Below are 22,577 nucleotides of genomic sequence, written 5' to 3' on the forward strand. Positions count from 1 at the left end.
ATTAATGTAAAAAAATAAAACTAATTTAATGTCACCAGGTTAGTTTTATTACAATTAATTTGAGAACAGCGTTGGCCAATCTAACAATGAAATGACAATCTAATACAGAGAAATAAATTCAAAATAATTTAGTTGTTTTTAGTTGTTTAAAAATAATTTCAAATGTACTGTGAACAAATCTGCAAATGTTTTGATTCCACAGAGAATAACGACTGAAAATGTAAGTGGATATTGGCAGCAGCAGGAAATTATTACATATGTTTCAGCCTGCAGCAAACATTCTTATCTCTGCATTCATCTGTCACTTATACAGCTGCATATTCACTGAAACAATTTTAAGATTAAGTGCATTCTCAATGGTACAACAGTAGCAACCCAGCTGGGAATAAAAATGACAGGCTTTGTGTTTCGAACATTCCTCCAGAAGGTTAGGCCAATGTAAGCCACCTCTGGAGAGGTGACAACATACTACAGAAATCACTCTTTTTTACTTTTGGTTTTTGATCTGGTGCAACACTTGCGGAGACAAAAGCAGCACGCTTTGAAGAAGATGACAGCGATCAGCACCACTGTGGCCAGAAGTGCAGCTAGGACATCCAGACAGTGGTACTGATACCAGGACAGATTATGGGCCTGCACTCTAAGGTGCTTTGCTCCCTTGTTCCGCATCACAAACTCGATCCAGAACACGGCCTGGTCCAGTGCGCTCATCGGCTGGTCATGGTGGATTCTTGAAAGCCTCATTGTGCTTTCTTTGTACCTGGTGTGATTACAGACAGAAAGATGAGAATGGTAAATGCTAAATTGACTGCATTTGTACAGTGCTTTTATCCAAAGCGCTTTACAATTGATGCCTCTCATTCACCCATGGGGGTGACATGGCTCAGGCAGTAAAAGCAGTTGTCTGGCAGTCGGAGGGCTGCCGGTTCGATCCCCCGCCTGGGCTGTGTCAAAGTGTCCCTGAGCAAGACACCTAACCCCCAAATGCTCCTGACGAGCTGGTCGGCGCCTTGCATGGCAGCCAATCGCTGTCGGTGTGTGAGTGTGTGTATGAATGGGTGAATGAGAAGCATCAATTGTACAGCGCTTTGGATGAATGCGCTATATAAATGCCAACCATTTACCATTCACCCATTCACACACACTCTCACATACACACACCAACAGCGACTGGCTCCCATGCAAGGTTCCAATCATCTCATGGGCAGCAATTGGGGGTTAGGCATCTTGCTCAGGGACACTTCGACACACCCGGGACAGGGCATCGAACCGGCAAACTGCCAGACAACCACTCATACCTCCTGAACTAATGTCAGCCCACAAAGCAATGCTTTTTACACAAAGGGTGACTCAAGAATGTAGAAGTTACAATCATCGGAATTTGACATTTCTTATATCAGTCGCTACTCAGTTTATGAGTTGGATAATGATGTTGATAATGCGGCTTACGATGGGTCATTTATCACAGCGTTGACAGCAAGCACAAGGTCTTGTCCCTGAAACTGGTTGAGGTCCAGGATGACAGCAGCCCCCTTAGTCTTCATGTGGTGCATGTTATCCGGCTGGTCACCAAACAGGGGAATACCCACCATGGGGACACCATGGTAAATCGCCTCATACATGCCATTGGTCCCTCCATGGGTAATGAAGGCTTTGGTTTTTGGATGGCCTGATGAGAACAACAACCAAATATGGTTAATTATTTGACAGACAGTGAAGAGATTTAAACTGCTGCATGGACTATATTTACTGAGTATGGCCTATGTCAATGCATAGCCTATCGCTAGGGTGCTGATTTCCTGGCAACAGAGGGCTGTCACCTGTAATCAGTTTGAAATGCACAGTGCATCTTTTTTTTTTACGGTTATTATTTTTTTTACAATGCTAACAGTGAACAACAACTCCTTGAACTTGGATTAAGAACAGATGGAAATACATTGTTTAATCTGCGAGTACAATCATTAATTCGTGATTGTTCATTTACAACATTTTAATGGCCAAGTCCAATATACTTGACATTTCTATTTTTGTGAGACTGATAGTTTTGTCAAAGCAAGCTTCAGTTCAATTAGAAGCAGTAAGAAACATTATTAATGGCAGGACTGTTGCAAGGTGGGCACAAATTTGTTTTGTTTTCTGATTAATGAAAAAATCGGCAATCAAATAAATCTACATTTATTTGATTTACAATATTGAAATTAACAACACATTTTCATTTTATAGTTCATCAGATGTGAAATTCACAATTGTTGACTTGACATAGAGTCAATAATTTATATTAATGCATTTGTCACGTTTCAGGTCTGTCTCGCCATGTTTTATGTTTATTCATTTTGTCTTAGTCTTGTATTGTCTTATCATGTATTATGTTAGTCTATGTTAGTTAGGCGTGTCAGAGCGACGCTAGCGTCGCTCCGTCCCAGTTTGTGATGTTATGTTTCACCCCATCCCAGTCTGCTCTCTCCCTCGAAGACCCCCCCTGCGACGTGGGCCTCCACGGCGTCGGAACCCCTCAAACCTCAGCTATCCCCCGCTGACCCCCTGTGAGGACTTTGCTGTCACAGGGGGACTATGGAACTGCCAGTCTGCCACTTGGAAGGCTGACTTCATCCCTGCGTATGCCTCCCTCCAGTCCCTACAATTCCTTGCCCTAACTGAGACCTGGATCACAGCTGACAACACCGCCACTCCCGCTGCCCTCTCATCCTCCTTCTCCTTCTCGCACACTCCCCGGCCTTCCGGCCGTGGCGGTGGTACTGGTCTTTTAATTTCCCCCTCGTGGAAATTCTCTCTTCTCCCCCTCTCTGACCTGTCCATATCCACTTTTGAATTCCATTCTGTTGCAGTATCCTACCCTACTAACCTTTTCATTGCAGTTATCTATCGTCCTCCAGGGCCCCTGGGAAACTTCCTTGATGAGCTAGACACCCTTCTCAGCTCCTTCCCTGAGGATGGCACCCCACTGATTCTCCTTGGAGACTTCAACATCCACCTAGAAGCCTCCCAGTCTGCTGCCTTCCTACCGCTAATCCACTCCTTCGGCCTCTCCCTGCAACACTCTCCTCCAACCCACAAGGCGGGCAATGTCCTAGACCTTGTCTTTGTAAGGAACTGCTCATGCTCCGATTTCACGGTTACCCCTCTGCATACATCTGATCACCACTTCATCTCATTCTCCCTCCCTCTTCCTCCCCATCCTCCTCCCCCTCCTCCCACCCACACTTCCTCAGCCCGCCGTAACCTCCGCTCCCTCTCACCCTCTTCCTTTGCCAGCACCGTCACCGCCTCACTCCCCCCTCTCGAATCCTTCTCCAAACTCCCCGCTGACTCTGCATCTGCCACCCTCCTTTCATCTCTCTCCTCCGCCTTTGACTCTCTCTGTCCCCCTGTCTCAAAGCCACCTCGCACATCCCCTCCCAGTCCTTGGATATCTGACACCCTCCGTACCTCCAGGGCCAGCCTCCGCGCAGCGGAGAGGAAGTGGGGGAAATCCAGAGACGCTTCCGACCTCATGACTTACTAGTCTCTCCTGGCGGCATTCTCTTCCGATGTCACTGCCGCCAAAGCAAAATACTATCAAACACAAATTCAGAACTCTGCTTCTAACCCCCGGAAACTTTTCTCCATTTTCTCCTCTCTCCTCAACGCACAGCCTCCTCCTCCTCAGTCCTCCTTCGCTGCTGATGACTTTGCTGATTTCTTCGATGAGAAGGTCACAGTCATCCGCAGATCCTTTACAACCACCGCCCCCCTCACTGTGCCCTTCCCCCCCTCTAGGCCCATCCCTTCCTTTTCCACTTTCTCCCCCCTTACAGACTCTGATGTTTCTCAACTCCTGCTCTGCCACCGCCCTACAACCTGTGCCCTTGACCCTATCCCCTCTTCTCTTCTCCAAACTATCACACCTGACATTCTCCCATTTGTCACCTCCCTTGTCAACTCCTCCCTGTCCTTTCCGGCATCCTCCAAGAGGGCCCACATCACTCCGCTGCTAAAAAAGCCTACCCTGGATCCCTCCATCATCCAGAACTACCGCCCGGTATCTCTTCTTCCTTTCCTTTCTAAAACTATAGAACGAGCCGCTTCTACTCAACTTTCTTCCTTCTTTTCTAACAACAACCTGCTAGACCCCCATCAGTCTGGCTTCAGATCGGGCCACTCGACAGAGACTGCGCTCCTCTCCGTCAGTGAGTCACTTCATGCCGCACGAGCAGCCTCCCTCTCCTCTGTCCTCATTCTTCTAGATCTCTCTGCTGCCTTCGACACTGTGGATCACTCCATCCTCCTGTCTGCCCTGTCAGCAACGGGCATCTGTGGCACAGCCCTGGACTGGATTGAGTCCTACCTCTCTGGTCGCTCCTTCCAGGTTGCCTGGGCTGGTTCGGTATCGACACCTCGGCCCCTCGCCACAGGAGTTCCCCAGGGCTCAGTCCTTGGCCAACTTCTTTTTTCTCTCTACACTCGCTCCCTTGGCCCTGTGATCACTGCACATGGGCTATCCTACCACTGCTATGCGGACGATACCCAACTCTTCGTCTCGTTCCCGCCGTCTGATACGCAGGTTTCAGCCCGTATCTTTGCTTGCCTGAGGGACATCCAGAGCTGGATGGACAACCACCATCTAAAGCTCAACCCAGGTAAAACTGAAATGATATTCATCCCTGCTAATACCTCTCCCCATCTGGATCTCTCCATTTCCCTCGGGGATACCACACTCACGCCGTCACCCAGTGCAAGGAACCTCTGCGTGGTGATGGACAGCAGACTGTCCCTTTCCGAGAACATTGCGGCGGTGACCCGGTCTTGCAGGTTCTTCCTATACAACATACGGAGAATCCGCCCCTTTCTCACCCCCTACTCGACCCAGCTCCTGGTCCAAGCGATGGTTCTGTCCCGCCTGGACTACTGCAATTCCCTCTTGGCTGGCCTCCCAGTGTCCGCCATCAGACCCCTCCAACTCATCCAGAATGCAGCAGCTCGTCTGGTCTTCAACCTTCCCAAATACTCACACGTCACCCCCCTGCTTACTTCCCTCCACTGGCTGCCTGTCATGGCTCGCATCAAATTCAAAACATTGGTGCTAGCCTTCCAAGCAGTTAAAGGGTCTTCCCCAGCTTATCTGCAAAAAATCATCAGACCCTACACCCCTGCCAGACCTCTTCGTTCAGCCTCCACAGGCCGCTTGGCACCTCCCCCTCTCAGAACCTCCACCTCACGCTCACGACTACTGTCTGTTCTGGCTCCACGGTGGTGGAACAAACTCCCCGTTGAGGTCAGAACTATAGAATCTCTCCCCACCTTCAAGCGCAAGCTGAAGACACACCTCTTCAAGCAGCACCTCTCCCCATCCCTCCCTACCTCCCTGTGAACCTTAATTGTTGTCTCTGTGACTTGCTTTGTGTATCTGTATTTTTAGTTGGCTAGGTAAGCAGTGTTTGGATAGTTAACTTTGGTGACTTTTGCTCTGTTTGTTTGTTCAAAAAAAAAAAAAAAAAGGCCCTTGTCCTTATCTTTGTTGTACAGGTAGCAGTTGAAATTGTACTTACCTCTAGGGTCTTTCAGCGAACTTATCCCTGGTTATGGGTATGCACTTTGTTGTACGTCGCTCTGGATAAGAGCGTCTGCCAAATGCCAATAATGTAATGTAATGTAATGTAGTCTAGGTTCGTCATGTTGTTTAGTTTATTTCTTGTTACGATTTATTTTCTCGTCATGTCTAGTTATGTTTCGTTACGATTATATTTCCTTGTTATGTTGAGTGGTTATCGTCTTAGTTTCGTTTTGTGTTATGTTTTGATTTATGTTTATTGTTACGGAGACTGGTTACTGTTTTCAACATACACTTTTACATGTCTTTCCGCAAACCTTGCGTTCCCCCTTTTCTCTCTCTCTCTTTCTGTCATTCACACCCTAATTGTTTCCATTTGTCTATTTACTAAAACTACTAACGCTAGATCAGGATTGGGTAGAAACTAACAAACTAATCATGTGTTCATGTTACCTTACGTTTCTCGTGCATGTAATTTACTAATTTACTAATGCTAGGGCAGGATAGGTTTATTACTAACGATTACTAATTACCTTGTTAAACTTGTCATCCACCGCACCTGTTTTCCATTTCCTTGCTACGCTCTAACTAATTGTCTACACCTGTCTACACCTGCATTTATATCCCAGTCGCGCTATTGTTCACTGCGAAATTGTCTGCCTCTTGTCCGTCAAAGCAACTCTTGAGCATTATTGCTATTGATTACACGTTACGAGCCAAGCCTGTTTTACTGACCATTGATTTCTGTTTTGTTGACCATCGCTTGTTTTTCACCACGTCCTCGCCTACCGTTTTTGTACCTTTGCCTCGCTGTTTTATGGTTTCGACTTCCACATCGCCCTCGACTACGACTCTGCCTGCCGCTCGCCTGTACTTCTGCCTCACTGACAGCTCTCCTGCTACCGGACCTCCCTGCACGTCTACCGACTACGAGTTTGCCTCTTCCCTCGGCACCGTGCTTTTTGTTTGTTTAGTGTTGGTTTGGCTGGATCTACGCGTATGGACTTTGCTTGTTTTGACTACGCTCCTGGGATTCGTCCCGAATAAAGCCCTGAGGGGTCTTTATATAACTATTGTTTCTGAGTCGTGCATTTTGGGTCCAACCCCCACGCACCCGTCTCAGCATTACTTAATATACAGACTTACAGTTGATTAGACTAAGCGGGAGATAATCCTGTGGGGTTAAGGGCCTTGCTCATGGGCCCCGCCCGACAGCTGTGCGGATCCTATCGTGGCTACAGGGGATTAAATCACCGACCGTGCTCCTCCAAGTTGAGTACCTTAACCACTATGCTAGACTGCCCTTGAATATGTGAATAGTAAAGAAAAAATCTCATCCAGGTAAATTGACATGCAGTTGCATGTAACTGCTAATCTTACTTCAGACAGAGGTTTCGGAGGTTTACAGTGAATTGTCATTTTGGGATTTCTTTAAATGGTTTATGCATTCTAGTCTGATTATTCTAAGTGATTGAACAGATGGTTTAATGACAAGTTTTGCTTCTTATATATACCACACCTAGCAGGTCATTCTGAGGAATCCAGTCCAAAAGTCTGATGTTGGGAGGTAAAGTGTCTGGCTTCTCCCCACTGTATCTCCAGAGGACCTGTGGCCAGAACAAAGAAGACAATCAGTGCATGTTATGTAGCTTTAATCCAACACAATTTACAGTTGATTAGACTAAGCAGGGGACAGTCTGCCCAGGAGCAATGTGGGGTTAAGGGCCTTGCTCCAACCTAGCAGATCTCAGGCATGGACCTTATCCACTAGGCTACAGGCTGCCCTGACATAACATGGTTATTACAGTAAATGGGTGTAATCCATGGTGTAAGATCATATTCAGCTCAAAACAAAGTGAATTTAGATTGAGAATTTATGTGATGAAAGCTTGTAGCACGAGTGAAATCACTAGTAAATAATAAGAAAATGCAGCTGATAGCATGGGATACATGGCTATCGTTGTAAATGGAGGTTACCTTTTGTGATATCTGTCCCAGAGCAGAAGCAATTACGTCTCTCCTTTCTCTGGTGAGGTTCTTTATCATTGAACCCAGAGAAAACACCACAATCCCATCTTCCCCTGAGCTCTGCACAAATTCCTCCATGTCCTGAATGAAAACAGATTGGACCACTATTAACCACATTATTATGGGGACAATGGGTTTAACCAAGTAGGATATATAGGATTTTTATTAATTATGTAATTTAATCATAATCATGACATTACATTATTATCTAGAGTGACATAGAGTTGATTAGACTAAGCAGGAGACAATCCTCCCCTGGAGCAATGCAGGGTTAAGGGCCTTGCTCAAGGGCCCAACGGCTGTGTGGATTTTATTATGGCCACACCAGGATTAGAACCACCAAACTTGTGTGTCCCAGTCATTTACTTTAACCACTATGCTACAGGCCGCCCCATTATCACTGCTATATTCCTCGGTATGTGTTTTTCAATTGTCTTTCACATGTTGAGTCTACAGTCAGTGATCACTTTATGAGGTATTTATTAGACTTATTGTTTTAGAAGGATTGGGCTTCTGCTGCTGTAACCCATCCACTTTCAGGTTTCACGTGTGCATGGTCACACATGCTCTTCTGCATACCACTGTTGTAGCGCATGGTTATTTGAGTTACTGTCACTTTCCAGTGAACTTGAGCCATCCTGATGTTTGGGTCTGAAGAACAACTGAACCTCTTGACCATGTCAGCATTCTCTTACGCATTTAGTTGCTGCCACATGGTTGGATGATTAGATATTTGCATTAACAAGCTGATGTACAGGGGTACCTAATAAAGTGCTCACTGAGTGTATGTCCAGTATGATTATCCATCTCCCACATAACTAGTTTCATGTCACAAACACAACAAATTTAGTTGGATTTCACAGGTTTGCCCTTACTTCAGGCAGAGGCTTGGCAGGCTTACAGTGAAGGCCGCCAACAAATTTGAAGTTTGGAAGAAAAGGTCGGGGATATTCAAAGTCCCAGTAGGTACGGATCAACCAAATGTCTGCCTTCCCCATGGCCTCACAGACTGACGTTGGCTTGCCTGTTAAGAGAAACCTGGGTTAAGCAGGTCGCTTCAATAACCAGAGTAAGGCGGGCCCAAACTTACACCTACTTTCCCAAAGGCAAAGTTCAAGGCTGCATACTCATTCATCTTGTTTAGCAGATTAGCACCCAAGCACGTGATATATGAATCTGTTCCACGGGCACTGTTCCATAGGTCACTGCTGTAAGAACTTCACAAAGATCTCAAAATTACAGGTGAGTACTGTAATTCCATGTTGTGAAATTATATTTGGATTGGCTCACAAAGACAAGACAGTTAACAAAATAAATATTTTATTTTTTAAGAGATTATCTGTATTCCACCTGTGTATTTATTTTTTTGTCAATTATCAGTTACACAAACTTACTTAGCATTAACATTTAAACCACATTTCAAATCGCCGCCCAACGGGTGGGCGAATATGTCCAATGCCCACCCTAATATGGGCTGTTCATTTCGCTATTTGCATGCTGAAAATCCCTGTTGCTTCCTGATTTTACTATTGCATATTTGTCATGGTATTTAGACAAAATATAATATTAGACAAAGGAAGCCTGAGTAATAGACATTTTTGATTTACCTATTTTATTTATTTGCTGAAAAAGTGATCGCCCCCTTAAAGTTTGACTGGGTCACTCCAAAACCATTTATAGATTGGTGAAATGTGGGTCCCTAACCAACTGAACCCTCTGGTATACAGCATTGTGCCTTAACCAAAACATTTAGACCTCTTTAAATTATTTGACTGATGTCTTATGATTAATTTAAATGGTAGGCATTTATATAGCGCCTTTATCCAAAGCACTGCACAATTAATGCTTCTCATTCACCCATTCATACACACACTCACACACTTTAACACAGCCCAGGCGGGGGATCGAACCGGCAACCCTCTGACTGCCAGACAACTGCTCTTACTGCCTGAGCCATGTCGTTTTAGGTTTAAAATATAACCATTTTTCTTACCTCTCATCTCAGTGAAAAATGAGTCCCATACCATTGCTCCAAAAGTATGAAATAGTATATCCTGAGAAAAATAAAATAGATAATTTTTTAGTCTCTGGGAGAAGTCCATTTCATCAGTGTACTGCATACCAGTACTTGGAACATAAGATGGTGGTGCAGGCAACTGTCCACAGAGTCTCTCTAGGGTGTTGGCATGGGAGAACCTCAAGGAAATAATTAAGGGTAGGTCCAGGGTCTCAGCGAGGAGCTCGCCGCATAGAAACATGGGGTCAGTCAGCAGAACGTCATATCGCGCCTGCCTCAACTTCTCCAGCAACTCTTTGTTTTTGAATACGGCACGACAGAATACCTTGTTCATCTCAGTGGTCCTCTGAATGATCTCCTTGATCTTCAGCGAGACCTGGATGAAGGACTCGTTTGGCAGCTCATACATCCAGTAGTGGAAAATCTCATCCATCATGTCAGTCATGTCTTGTGCCGTATAGGGCACTGGGACGATCTCGAAGCTGCAGCTGGTCGACTGGTCGGCCGTGATGGTAGGAGTAGCAGAATGAGTCAGCACGGTCATCTCGTGTCCTTTCGCTGACAACGCTGCCACAATATTCTTCATGTTTAGCCAGTGGCTGTGCTCCCCTGGCCATAGCAGGACCTTCCCACTGTAAGTGTGCTGCGTGTGGCACAGCACAAGCACCAGGACTGGCACACACTGACTGCTGCGAAACATGGCTGGAGGAAAGCGGAGTTCTGAAGTAGTACTTATGAGTTCATATAGCCTGTGGAAGGATTACTGGAATGCTATCAGCAACCTTGACTTCCGCAACAGCTCATGAAACACGTGCGTGAGAGCTGTTGCGTAAGTCAACGTTGCTGACAGCATTCCAGACCGTGGAATTATTTTAATAATTAAATATTAAAAAAGGGAAAACACGCGTAAAACACAAAACACATTACATTTTTTTAAATTACTATTTCATTTCTTTCATGAAAAGTTATCCAACACCAATATCACCCATGTGAAAAAATAAATCCTCCCCATAAACTTAAAAACTGGTTGCAAGAACTTTATCAGCAATAACTGCAATAATTTTGTATATTAGCCTTTCACATCGTTGTGGAAAGGCTAGATCACGTTTTGTTGCAGAACTGCTTCTGGAAAAACTAGTTCTGGAAAAATGTAAGATGTAAAATCAGCCTGGAAAGGATTACAATGCCATATCTGAGGCTTTGGAACACCACCAAACAACAGTGAGTGCCATTATCTTTCAATGGACAACAACAGTGTTTTTGGAGCGGCCGGCCTGCCAAAATTCCTCCAAAGGCACAATGACAACTAATTCAGGAAGTCACAAATGATCCCAGAAGAACATTCTAAGACCTGCAGACCTCTCTAGCCTCAGCTATATCAGTGTTCATGACTCCACAGTAAGAAAGAGACTGGGCAAAGAAGGGATTCATGAGAGAATCCTTTAAAAAAGAGAGAAACGTTCTTTTAAAAAAAAGTGTAATTATACAAAAGAAACAATACTAACATTATGATTGAAAAGAAACACGAAAGTTTTGGAGTGGCTTAGTTCTGATTTGAACCCACAATAGACAATCTGAAATAAGCAGTTCATGCTCAAAAACCTGCCAATTTGTCTGAATGAAAGCAGCTCCGCAAAAAAGAGCAGGCTCCACACATATATGAAAGACTGAGATCAAATAATTGAACCTGTTTGGTAGCAGTCATTGCTGCTGAATGTGGTGCAACCAGTTATTAAGTTTAAGGGGGCAATTACTTTCATATGGTTAACATGGGTGCTTGATAATCTTTTTCATTAAATAAATGAAATTATATTTTTTCTTGTTCTTTCTCCAATTTATTTAATTTATCAGGGACAGTGCACATTAATCAACATTTTCAGTTTCCACATCAATGTAAATGCGCCAGAGTTAGCTAATGAGCTAATTTTCATCTGTAGTCCCCAACCTGCCAGTCAATACAGAAAATCGACCCATCCCCCCCACGAGTGACTGCATTGCCGTGTCACAAGACATCCTGTCAAAACTGGTTGAGCAATGAAGGGGCAGTTTCTTGTGTTGGGGACATACACTCAATGAGCACTTTATTAGGTATTTATTAGACTTATTTTTAAGACCTCTGCTGCTGTTGCCGATCCACTTAGAATTGTGATGTGTTACGTATTCAGAGATCTTCGGCAGAACTGTTGTAATGTGTGTTGTTTCGCCCGCAGAACTGCTGCACACTGATGTTTTTTGTTTTTCGCACCATTCTCTAGACTGTTGTGCGTGAAAATCCGAGATCAGCTGAGATACTCAAAACTGTCTGGCACCAACAATCATTCCACGGTCAAAGTCACTTAGACCACATTTCTTTCCCACTGTGACATTTGGTCTGAAAGATATCTGAACCTCTTGACCATGTCTGCATGCTCGTATGCATGTAGTTGCTGGGACAATTGGCTGATGAAATATTTGCATGAACAAGTTGGTGTACCTAATAAAGTGCTCACTGAGTGTATCCTTGTGATATAGGCAAGTATACACTGTGACCAGATTGCTGCTGTGGAATTTTATTTATTTATTTATTTTCCTCAAATTTACCATTTCAGGAAAGGTCCGGTAATTGTCTGCCTTGGATTCCATTTCATTATAATGCAGGTGTGTGCCACATGCACCCACCCCCAAACACACTCACTCTCATGATAGCCATCCCATTAAATAAAATTTAAAAACAGAATATTACATTTCACTGGTACCGCACCACGAAAACAACTCCAGAAATGAGGTGATTGTTTGAAACTGCCACGGCTCCAGTACAAGTTCAAACTTATCGGCATTCAAACACAAGTGCAAAATAAAAATGCCAGTATATTTCTATTTATCATTACACCTCTATCCAATAAAAAAATTACAGATCATTCAGCAGTATTTTCCATATTTCTACTTCAGAACACCTCCAGCCTGTCCGCTGCATGCTGTACTCATCTCAGTCACCATCAGCTGAACATGCTTGAAAGATTCATCACACACTGAAAGACAGAAAAAACACAACAACAAAACAATAGTATTACTAGGTATAGGTAAGGTCAGGCCATCTGACAGCAAAAGGTAAAATCTGAAGAAAAGTAAACAAGGAACCAGCCATCTTCAAATTCAAATACTTCTGGGTTTCCCCTGAAGTCAGGCGTCTCATTCCTTTCAAAACACACAAGAGCTCTCCAGCTTGTCAAAAAGACGGTGCATGCATGGAGGAGCTTTATTTTTATACAGTCTATGGGAAGGACATAATTCACATACAATAAAAAAAAAAACTGCATGATTTTTATTAGGATATACAGTATGCCTGAAAGGTACTTTACTTTACACTAACAGAAACTGGTGGCTGAGTTTTTCAATGCAATTCATTAAAGGTAAATTTATAACGGTGTGCAAGCACACCTGAACCATGACCAAGGTTTAGCAAAGCACTACAAAGGCACAAAAAGCACAAAAACACGGAGGAAACTATTTTTTCGAAACACGAGTGTTTGCTCAAAACAAACGATCTTTGACCACTCAGCAGACTACCGTATGTGAATATCCAACCAAAGCAAGCCGAGTGGATATTCTGCGGTGTCGTTTTCATTAGCAAGCCACTATGGCACACAATTATTTACTTCTGTAGGCTAACTTAACACAGCTACTTTTGGCGGAGGTAAAGGATTATGGCCACGCATCGTTAGCTAGATAGCGAACAAGTTGATTCTACACCAAGTTATCGTGATATGCGGCAAACCTATAGCAGGCCTATAGCAGGCAACCGCAGTAGCACTGTTTTATGTGAGCACGCGTCCATATTGCACCGAACTGAAACTGTCGTGTCTAGGAAATGACAGAGTCCAAATCTCCAATTTGTCGAAAAACATCTTCACGAGGGAAAAGACACCTCGGCAGCAAACTCTTCAGGAAAATCGGACTTTATTTAGCACACGTGCATAAAGTCGGACCAGTTCAGCAGAAAATGGAAATGGACTGAAACCTTGAATGTCATTTTTACACCCATTTTATACACCCTCCAACTCCTCCTACAACCTCATTGTAGCAAATCACCCACACTGATCTTATCTTAACTCCTCCCAAAGCTCCTCCCCCCAACAGGTGCAAACATCATTGTGGCAAATCGCCAAAGGCTCTGCCAGCTCTGTACAAAGTTCAGGGATCCTCGGCCAACTCTGTACAAATGGCAAATGGCAAATGGCAGACATTTATATAGCGCCTTTATCCAAAGCGCTGTACAATTGATGCTTCTCCATTCACCCATTCATGCACACACTCACACACTCACACACTGACGGCGATTGGCTGCCATGCAAGGCCCCGACTAGCTCGTCAGGAGCATTTGGGGGTTAGGTGTCTTGCTCAGGGACTGCCAGACAACTACTCTTGCTGCCTGAGCCATGTCGCCCCCGCCCTCGCGAACTGCTTGCTAACACACACGTCATCCATGGTTTTTTCTGAGCATACACGTCACTCTGTATTTTTCCACATATGGGTCACTTTTCTAACACGAACTTATGAGCAGTAAATCATTGAAAATATACAGACATACTAAACATTTGACTAATACACTCTTCTAATATTCTTTTCTAATATACAGACATACCAAACATTTGATTAATATTCTCTTCAAAGTGAGTAAATGTACGTAGCATTCTTTGCTCTCATTTCAACAGTTTTCACTGTGGTTTCTTGCGTTTTCATAAGCTCAGCTATAATTCATGTTCTAGGTTCATTTGATTGATTAACAAGCAGCGTACATGTGATATATTGATTATAAGTCACTTGCATATAGATACACTTCTGGCATAAATCATCGAGAGTTTTGGAGAAACCAACTGTACAGGCATATCAGACATCTCGCTCGGCCCAATGTCCTTGACTGTCTACACAGTTCAAGACGCCCCCCCCCCCCTCCCAGCTGGCTGCTTTATTCACCTCCGGTTACATATGGTTCACTGTGTAATTCTAGCACAATTTAGCAGTTAATCAGTTTGAAACTATACAGGGTACACATCATACTTTAATACGGATATATTGATACACCTTTAGCATAAATCATCGAGGAGAGTTTTGGAGGAACCAGCTTGCTCATCCAGGTTGAGTCTGATTTTGACTTGTGATCGTTTATCATGCTTTTAAGAGGGAGATCTTTTATTCTGTGAATTTTCCCCTACAAAACAAGTGAACTTATTCAGAGAAATAAAAATATTAGGATATTATCTCCCACAGGCACCTTGCGACGAAGCCACCGGCCCATCTACGCCGAGTGAAAAAATAGGCGTGGTTACGCAAAGCTTTATTTGTAGCCTGTACCACATTACAGACAGAACTCCAACAGGATGTGTCTTAAGATTTCCTTTAATAATTTATACGGATTTGGAGTTGTGAAGACCTATCGGCAGGCTATTCCAAAGGCTAGGGCTGTAATGTTCCTGTATTTGTCCTGTGTGTATTTATGTTTATTCTTGTTATTTATTCATTTTTCATAGATCATTGGTTAGTGTTTTCCATTACAGTTCTCATTTGTCATCCCCTGTTATGTCTGCGTCTGAATGTTAACAGTCTAGTCACTCCCCTGTCTGCGTGTCCCACTATTCGGGGGTTTACGGTAGTTTTTGGGTTTTCAACATTCCTTCTAAAAACTCGCGATTCTTACTTCCTGCTTTTTCTTGGTAGTTAAATGTTGTAAAGTACTATTCTTACTAACTACTACTAATGTAGGTATTGTACAGTACTAATCCGATTAATACACTTACTGCCTGTCTAACTAACTAACTTACAATCACTTTTATTGGGTAGTTTAGAAATATTCACGTAACTAACTCACTAACCCAATCTCTTAGTATTTCTGCACTGTTCTGTAACTCCGCCTCCCTATGCTATCCCTGATTACTCGTTTAGTTTCAGCGAAGTGTTCGCACCTGTCTCTAACTATCACTACGTCTTCAATCTATGCAAATGTCTACTCCCTAATCCGGAACCGTATGTTTTACATGTTTTGTTACGTGCATCCAGTCCGCGTTTTCGTCTCCCTCCCGTTATTATGTTATTACCCTATTATGTTTCCCCACCTGTTGTCTATTTGTTTAGCCCACCTTTTTCCCAGCCCGCCTAGATTGTCACCTTCCCTCATGTATTTAAACCTCAGTCTCTGCATTGTTCTTTGTCAGAACGTTGATCAGTCTTAGTGCCGAATACTTCGTAAGTCTAATTCTTGATAGACACCACTTTGCCTTTTGATTTCCGAGCCTGCCTTGCCCTTTTGTTTTGTTTGCCTTTCTTGTTTTCAACATTCTGTTTGATTTTTGCCTTTGTCCTTCTATACTTCAGCCTTTTGATTTTCTGGATATTTTACCCCTTCGCCTGTTTTTCGACTATTCTTTTGCCTTTCGTTTTTGTCATTGTAGTGGATCTCCTGGCTACGATTTCGGACTATTAAACAACGATTTTGGATTATCCTGTGGTCTGCGTTTGGGTTCTCAGAGCCGTACATAACAAGGGCAGTAATAACCAAATGAAGCTGCCTCACCATATGCCTTAAGGTTCTAGCCTCCGGGACAAGACTGTGGGTTATTGTGAAGCCTTCAATCTGATATCGTTTTTATGTAAGACATGCATTTTTAATGAGACATCTGGAATATACCCCATGTACAAAGTTTATTTTTACTGTATTCAGAATGATATACCTGATCTACATTCAGAATTATGTAAAATGAGAAACACAACATTTTCAATGCTGTTGTTGAATTCACCCAACATTGCGGTACAAAGCAGTCAGCACGTTGTGCTTGTGCATGGACAGGCTGCAGCAACTATTCATCCTGGAAAATCCAGGCCAAGGCTAAAATGCATACAATGATAAAAGGTAAACAATGATATATGTAAGAGTAGCCCTTTACAGTAAGGTTACATGAATGGTCATGAACGAATGTAGTTAACTAATTACTGAAAAGTTACGCTGTTCAGCTTTATTTATGTATTGGTAAGATTTATTACCATTTATTATTATTTAGCCCACCAGGCCCATTGCAATTACTGAGCTGACCAGTGCTCTTACTTCATAATGATGTTCCAAACCATAGATTTTGGTGAGCCTAAGGTTTTGCCTATGTCTCTAACTCGGTCCCCATGTTGACAAGCGGCATAAGATCCCTTATGTTCGCTTGTTAACTGTTTGCCAGGTGTTGATCATGCAGTTAGCAAATTACCCTTATGGTTTGTAAGGGCAGAAGAAGCCTTCTGTATTTGTTAAATTTTAATTATATTTGTTTGAATGGACTGCATTTTTATCCAAAGCACTTTACAATGAATGCCTCTCATTCACCCACATACACACACACCAATGGCGATAGGCTGCCATGAAAGACACAGCTTGTCAGGAGCTATTGGGGATAAGATGAAACAAATATGCTGTACAAACAGACTCTGTTAGGCAGTGCTGTGCATCACAGAATGCAACAAAATCAGCACTATAAAGAACAATACTCTTGAACAAATAATATGGGCTATATCTACAACCACTCAGCATGACATGGCTCAGGCAGTAAGAGCAGTCAGTCTGGCAGTCGGAGGGTTGCCAGTTTGAGTGTGTGAGTGTGTGTATGAATGGGTGAATGGAAAAGCATCAATTGTACAGCGCTTTGGATAAAGGCGCTATATAAATGCCTGTCTGCCATGACTGGCAGTGACACATCTCAACCAATCCGGATATAGAGGTGAACTTCACTGTGCAAAACCACCCATGGATGTGTCTGTTAGCAGCCTGGAGTGAGTGAAACTCTTTCCATTCCAGTGGACATACTGAAATTATTTTCAAGCTAGCTTGTGTGAATTCACTGGTGTCATGTCAGAGTCTGTGAATGTCTGAAACTCTCCTCACACTGAAGGAGGGACGGGCGCTCCTCAGCATGACATTTCAGGTGTCTATTCAATTCAACTTTTCTCACACTGGGAGCACCCACGTGAGTGCAGATGGGAAGCTGGATCTGGACCGGGCACAGCAGAACAAGGCGTCCAATGCATCAGGGACACTACATGGAGGAAGCTCTTCCCACATGGAGAGCGGTGTGGGATTGCAGGTGGTGTGCCAGGTTACCTGACAGGCTGAAAGTCCTCCCACACTGGCCACACAGGTATGCTCTCGCCCTGCTCCGGAAAGCTCTTGCACTGTGAGCAGGAGTGCGGGAGCTCATCAGGTCTGACTTGGTGCCGAAGCTCTTCCCAAACTGAGAGCAAGGATATAGGCGCTCCCCTATCTGAATTCTCTCATGAACTTTCAGAGTAAAAATATTCCTAATAAAGTGCTCAGTGAGTGTATATATTCATTCTCTCTCTCTATATATATATATATATATATATATATATTTATATATATGCATGCTACAGCAATAGAAGTCTAAAAAATAAGTCTAAGAAATACCTAATGAATAAACATATACATATATATACTATTATCCAGAGTGACATAGTGTTGATTAGACTAAGCAGGAGACAATCCCCCTTGGAGCAATGCAGGGTTGAGGGCCTTGCTCAAGGGCCCAACGGCTGTGCGGATCTCATTGTTGCTAAAAGCCGAGACCTGGGCCAAAATGTCAGCATGGAGTTGTGCTGACCTGGGACCTGTTTTACCTTTCATTATAAGTAATGATACGATTGTAGATCAGCAGTCCTACTCTTGACATGCTTGATACATAAGCCCCCTGAATTTGGGGTTTCAAAACTTCCTTCTGCTTTCATGTTCCGTATCATTCCAGAATTTAATTCAAAAAGTGAAACTTTCATATACAAAGGCAAAAGAAGGCAAGGCATGTTTTTTCATATGGCAAGCATATACAAAGTGCTTTACACAGGCATAAACAGACAAAAAGACAAAGTAAAATAGATATTTATTTTACGTTTTAAGAAGGAACATACAGTAAGAAGAGGTTTAAATATAAAATATTTATATTAAAAGAAGTGGACAGAGACAAACACACTGATTTGCCAGCAATACATATTGCATTACCTTCCTTGAATGCAAAATGACTGTTCAGGCCACTACTTAGAATGCTGCCCAAGTTAAATCAATCAAAAGACTTTACCTAAGGATAAGAATAATAAACCAATTGGAAACAAAGGGGTCTCTTCTTGTTATAATTTGTTTTGCGACAGCACCCTCTTGTGGCATCAGAACCAGGTGAGGAGGTCAGAGACTGGTGGTCTCAACCAGGTTCTGATAATAGGTGATCCGGCCCAATATTCAGCTCAAGCAAAGTCGGGTTCATGAAGGGAACAATGCATCATTATGCCAAGACTACAGTTTGTAGAGAAGGTGATTATGTCTCAGTACAGGCAGTGCAAGGTTGTTGTTTCTTGGGTGACCACATAGGCATGTTACCATCTGTTGAACAGGAATGATAATGGTTATGTCCAGCTGGGCAGTAAAGTTTAGCAGTTTCCCTGGGTTTCTTTTCTTCTACTTGTAGCCCATGTAGAATATGAAACTACACCCTGCTTTTACCAACTCATGTTGGCTGAGTTGACTTTTCATTGTTACTGTCTGTGTTCATGTGTCTGATAGCACTATGAATATCTCCTTCTTCAGAGTTCTTATTGCACACCATACCATACATAAGGAGAACATGTTTCACTGTTTCTGGCTTTCTACACACTCCAGGCAAGCCATTGTTGTGCTTTCCAATACATACCAGATCCCATGTCAGTTCAGTGTTTAAGTCCTACACACACACACATGGGCACACCGGGATCATCCAACATAGTGGACTTATGGGGGTTACCTACGTTGCCGTTACCTTCTGAGGAATCTAAACTCTTTGTCTGGGCCTAGTGTTTCATGGTGTTTGATTTGCTCAGGGTCTGATGTTTTTCTATTCAAATCTGGCATGTTTACATTGTTTCCTAGGTCCAGTGGCTTTTGCGGTGGGCCGGCCCATAGACATATATACACATACATATATACACATACACATCGACCGAGTCCACCCGCTGCTGTGATGCGAGAACCGTCCACCATACTGGTCCAGGCAAGACTGTCCTGTAAACACATACAAGTAAACGGGGACGTTGCGGTCTTTCTGGATAAAAAAGCACCATAGCATTTACATTTCTAAACCGATTTCAATGAGTCGTCTACATATTCAAGGTTTTATGATCTACATTGCATGAGAGTAACACTTCCATATTTAGCTGGGTCTTCCTCTTTTCTTCTTTTCAACATGTCCAACATCATCATCAGGCTTAGCATCCACAGAACTCATCCACCTGTGTAAAATGAAAAAGTAGTTATTTAATGTATCTGAACCGGTATTTTTTATTTATTTATACAATCAAATGATATGAAGAATACCTTTGCAATGTATGTGGATGTGGGAGGTTAAGATAGAGTGACTCCCTCAGGTAGTTGTGTGCTTTTGGGCCATGTAGGTGGAGAGTGAGGGCAAACTCCCTCTGGTCTTTTGTGTAATCGTGGCCCTGTTTTGACAGGAGGTCTATCGGCAGATCTGAAATTCAGTTAGCACAGTATAGTCAGTAAGTGCCCTTGAAGTAATAGCTATGAAGTCTAACAAAGATGGGAAAGTGTAAACATAAGATTGTACATAAAGTTTGATGTTTTATTTATTTTCATTTTACCCAAGTAGAAATCGAGCCTCTCTTTCAGTTCTTTGTTTCTGAGGTTCTTCCCCCTCAGATCCTGAAGAAGACCATGCTCTTTGCCCTCCATTCTTGGTCCTTCACATTCCTCATCTCTCGCTCCAGGCTCTCCACCCTAGCCAAGGCTTCACTGAGTCTGGCCTTTAGACCAGTGGGAGATGCAGGCGATGCATAGGAGTGGTCCTAGTAGAGAGAAGGATGAAAATGTTTTGAGTAAGGTTAATATCACATCACTCACTGTCACACCTATTGGGTGCGCAGCTAGTACAATGTACTATCAGCTGGCCCTCATTCTTAATCTGATCACCCATCAATTCCACTTCCACTGTGTGTTTGTGTGTCAGAGACGCAAATTCAACATCAGCACATTTGTGTGCTGTACGTGAGTGTGCCTGAAAAGAGTGGCAGAGAGCAAGTGAGAGAGAGAGAGAGAGAGAGAGAGAGAGAGAGAGAGAGAGGAACATTAGCACAGCAACACTAGTGTGATCAAATCACTCATACACACAGGCTCTGCTCACTCATACACACACGCTCTGCTCACTCATACACGCGCTCCGCTCACTCATACACACGTGCTCTGCTCACTCATACACGCGCTCCGCTCACTCATACACACGTGCTCTGCTCACTCATACACACGTGCTCTGCTCACTCATACACGCGCTCCGCTCACTCATACATTTTACCAGGTCATGTATACATTTTTCTGCTATTTGTGCCCTTACATGTGACTCTTTTTAATCATTTGATGTTCTTTAGGATGCTCTCTATGTATTGTTTGCTTGCCATGTCACAATAATTGAATTGTTCAGAATGACCTGTGTTATACTGTACATTAGACAAATACAACAATTGAGTTGATTATGACCAGGGCCATGATGCATGATGCTGACAATAGACGTACATATACGGATATAAATGGACGCTGACACAGCTGTTTGGGGCATAGCTAGTACAAATACTCACAACAGTAGGCAGAGGTTTAGTCTCAGGGAAAGGCAGAGAACAGTCCACTGACAGGCTCTCCTCAGCATTCCTTGAGGCTTGTGTTTTCCTGGTTGCCACTGGCTAAAGTTGAAGAAACAAATACTTAAAAACAACCTGAACAGGTTTAAATATCTCACAGTGCAATACACAATGTATCACCGATTCCTAAACATCCAGAAAGAATAACAACAAAACATTCAAAGTGTGACATTGACTACCTATCAAATCTTATAGTCCAGTGATACACCTACTCTTTGGAGATGAGTTGGGAAAATGAAGACAGATGGTTTAGTTCCATCTCTGATCCTGACAAGCTGACCCGTCCTGTCAAAGTCCTCCGGCTTGAAGTGTTCACTGCAGAGCACGGACGACTCACTGGCTGAAAAACCTTCCCTTCTTACAGCTATTTCCCACTGCCTCCTCAACTCCCTCTGTTTGGGAAACCTTCAAAGTGTGACAAAACAAGTTATCTAGCCAGCAAACTACAATGAGATTCATAACATGTCAGTCGCTCAGCCGAAACTATAAGCTTGTCATAAAAAAAGGTTTGCAGAAAAACTATAGATGAAAATATCTATTATGGGCCTGTAATCAATATTTTATAACTTTAATAATCAAATAAACTAAATTTACTTTTAGTTTATTTGATTTCTAAAGTCTCAGCTTTCATACATACACCTAGCGTTATCGCTATTGATAGTCTGACTGGTGTTCAACTAGTTCGCTTTCAAAATAATGTTATAATGCCCAAATACAAACAAAAAGAATAGTTCTTACCGGTGAAAGGTAATTCCCCGACATCTGTTTTGGATTGTGCGACGGTTCGTACAGCCCCAGGCTACACACGACTCAGGCATCTGTATCCAGTACAGTCCAGTCCATTCCTGAGTAGAGTTATGGTAAATTGCCCGGACCAATATGGCGGCGACGTTGGCGTACGATCCACCGATCGATGCGGCGTCTATGTATTTATGTCTACGGGCGGGACTATACGACTGTTGATTTATTTCATATATGTCGAGTTGTCGCTGGTAAATTAAGTCACTGAAAGGGGTTTGAAAAGTCGCTAAACCTACCGAGAATGTCTCGAATTTGGCTACAGTGGCGTTTGAAATGGACACTTTTGTTCCCTTGCACCGACGTCATTATGGTAGATTCCATACAAAGGTGACGATGGAGCTTAGTAATATTTATCATTTTCCACTTACCTGAATCTGTCAAAAAAGAATAAAAAATTAAGAAACGAAACGTTTTAGATTGATTAGTAAAAGTAATCCCTTACTCAAATTAAACGTAAACAATTTAGGAGCAAGCCACGTATTTGTACGT

At 43.0% G+C, this 22,577-nt stretch overlaps 2 protein-coding genes across 3 annotated transcripts; both read right to left on the reverse strand.

The window, feature by feature from the left end:
* On the reverse strand, positions 1–10,330 carry LOC133142297 (UDP-glucuronosyltransferase 2B15-like). 2 transcript variants are annotated; one of them, XM_061263437.1, is made up of 7 exons: positions 9,919–10,330; positions 9,570–9,630; positions 8,452–8,600; positions 7,526–7,657; positions 7,068–7,155; positions 1,450–1,669; positions 1–760 (listed from the first exon to the last, which is right to left on the reverse strand). In XM_061263437.1, exons 1-7 carry the CDS (start codon positions 10,291–10,293, stop codon positions 478–480), a joined length of 1,308 nt encoding a protein of 435 aa, XP_061119421.1. In that variant the 5' UTR covers positions 10,294–10,330; the 3' UTR covers positions 1–477. The 2 variants fall into 2 exon arrangements, with proteins under 2 accessions (XP_061119421.1, XP_061119420.1); XM_061263436.1 differs by having other exon boundaries at positions 9,570–10,330.
* Positions 10,331–19,971: 9,641 nt separating this feature from the next.
* LOC133142298 (THAP domain-containing protein 6-like) lies at positions 19,972–22,415 on the reverse strand. Its single transcript, XM_061263438.1, has 5 exons — positions 22,026–22,415; positions 21,500–21,692; positions 21,228–21,329; positions 20,241–20,444; positions 19,972–20,110 (listed from the first exon to the last, which is right to left on the reverse strand). Exons 1-4 carry the CDS (start codon positions 22,103–22,105, stop codon positions 20,295–20,297), a joined length of 525 nt encoding a protein of 174 aa, XP_061119422.1. The 5' UTR covers positions 22,106–22,415; the 3' UTR covers positions 19,972–20,110; positions 20,241–20,294.
* Between the last annotated feature and the right edge of the window lie 162 nt (positions 22,416–22,577).

The sequence above is a fragment of the Conger conger genome, chromosome 12, assembly GCF_963514075.1.
Source record: "Conger conger chromosome 12, fConCon1.1, whole genome shotgun sequence".
NCBI classification, from domain to species: Eukaryota; Metazoa; Chordata; class Actinopteri; order Anguilliformes; family Congridae; genus Conger; species Conger conger.

Bases quoted from the DNA above. Each gene is read 5' to 3' on its own strand.
- LOC133142297 (XM_061263436.1), bottom strand. From the start codon at position 10,293: ATGTTTCGCAGCAGTCAGTGTGTGCCAGTCCTGGTGCTTGTGCTGTGC. The intron at 7,156-7,525 runs GTAACCTCCATT...TTCTGGCCACAG, and splicing joins TGGGACAGATATCACAAAAG to GTCCTCTGGAGATACAGTGG. The intron at 761-1,449 runs GTAAGCCGCATT...TAATCACACCAG, and splicing joins GCTGTGATAAATGACCCATC to GTACAAAGAAAGCACAATGA.
- LOC133142298 (XM_061263438.1), bottom strand. From the start codon at position 22,105: ATGCCTGAGTCGTGTGTAGCCTGGGGCTGTACGAACCGTCGCACAATC. The intron at 21,330-21,499 runs GTAGGTGTATCA...CTTCAACTTTAG, and splicing joins TCCCAACTCATCTCCAAAGA to CCAGTGGCAACCAGGAAAAC. The intron at 20,445-21,227 runs GTGAGTATTTGT...TCTCTCTACTAG, and splicing joins CTAAACCTCTGCCTACTGTT to GACCACTCCTATGCATCGCC.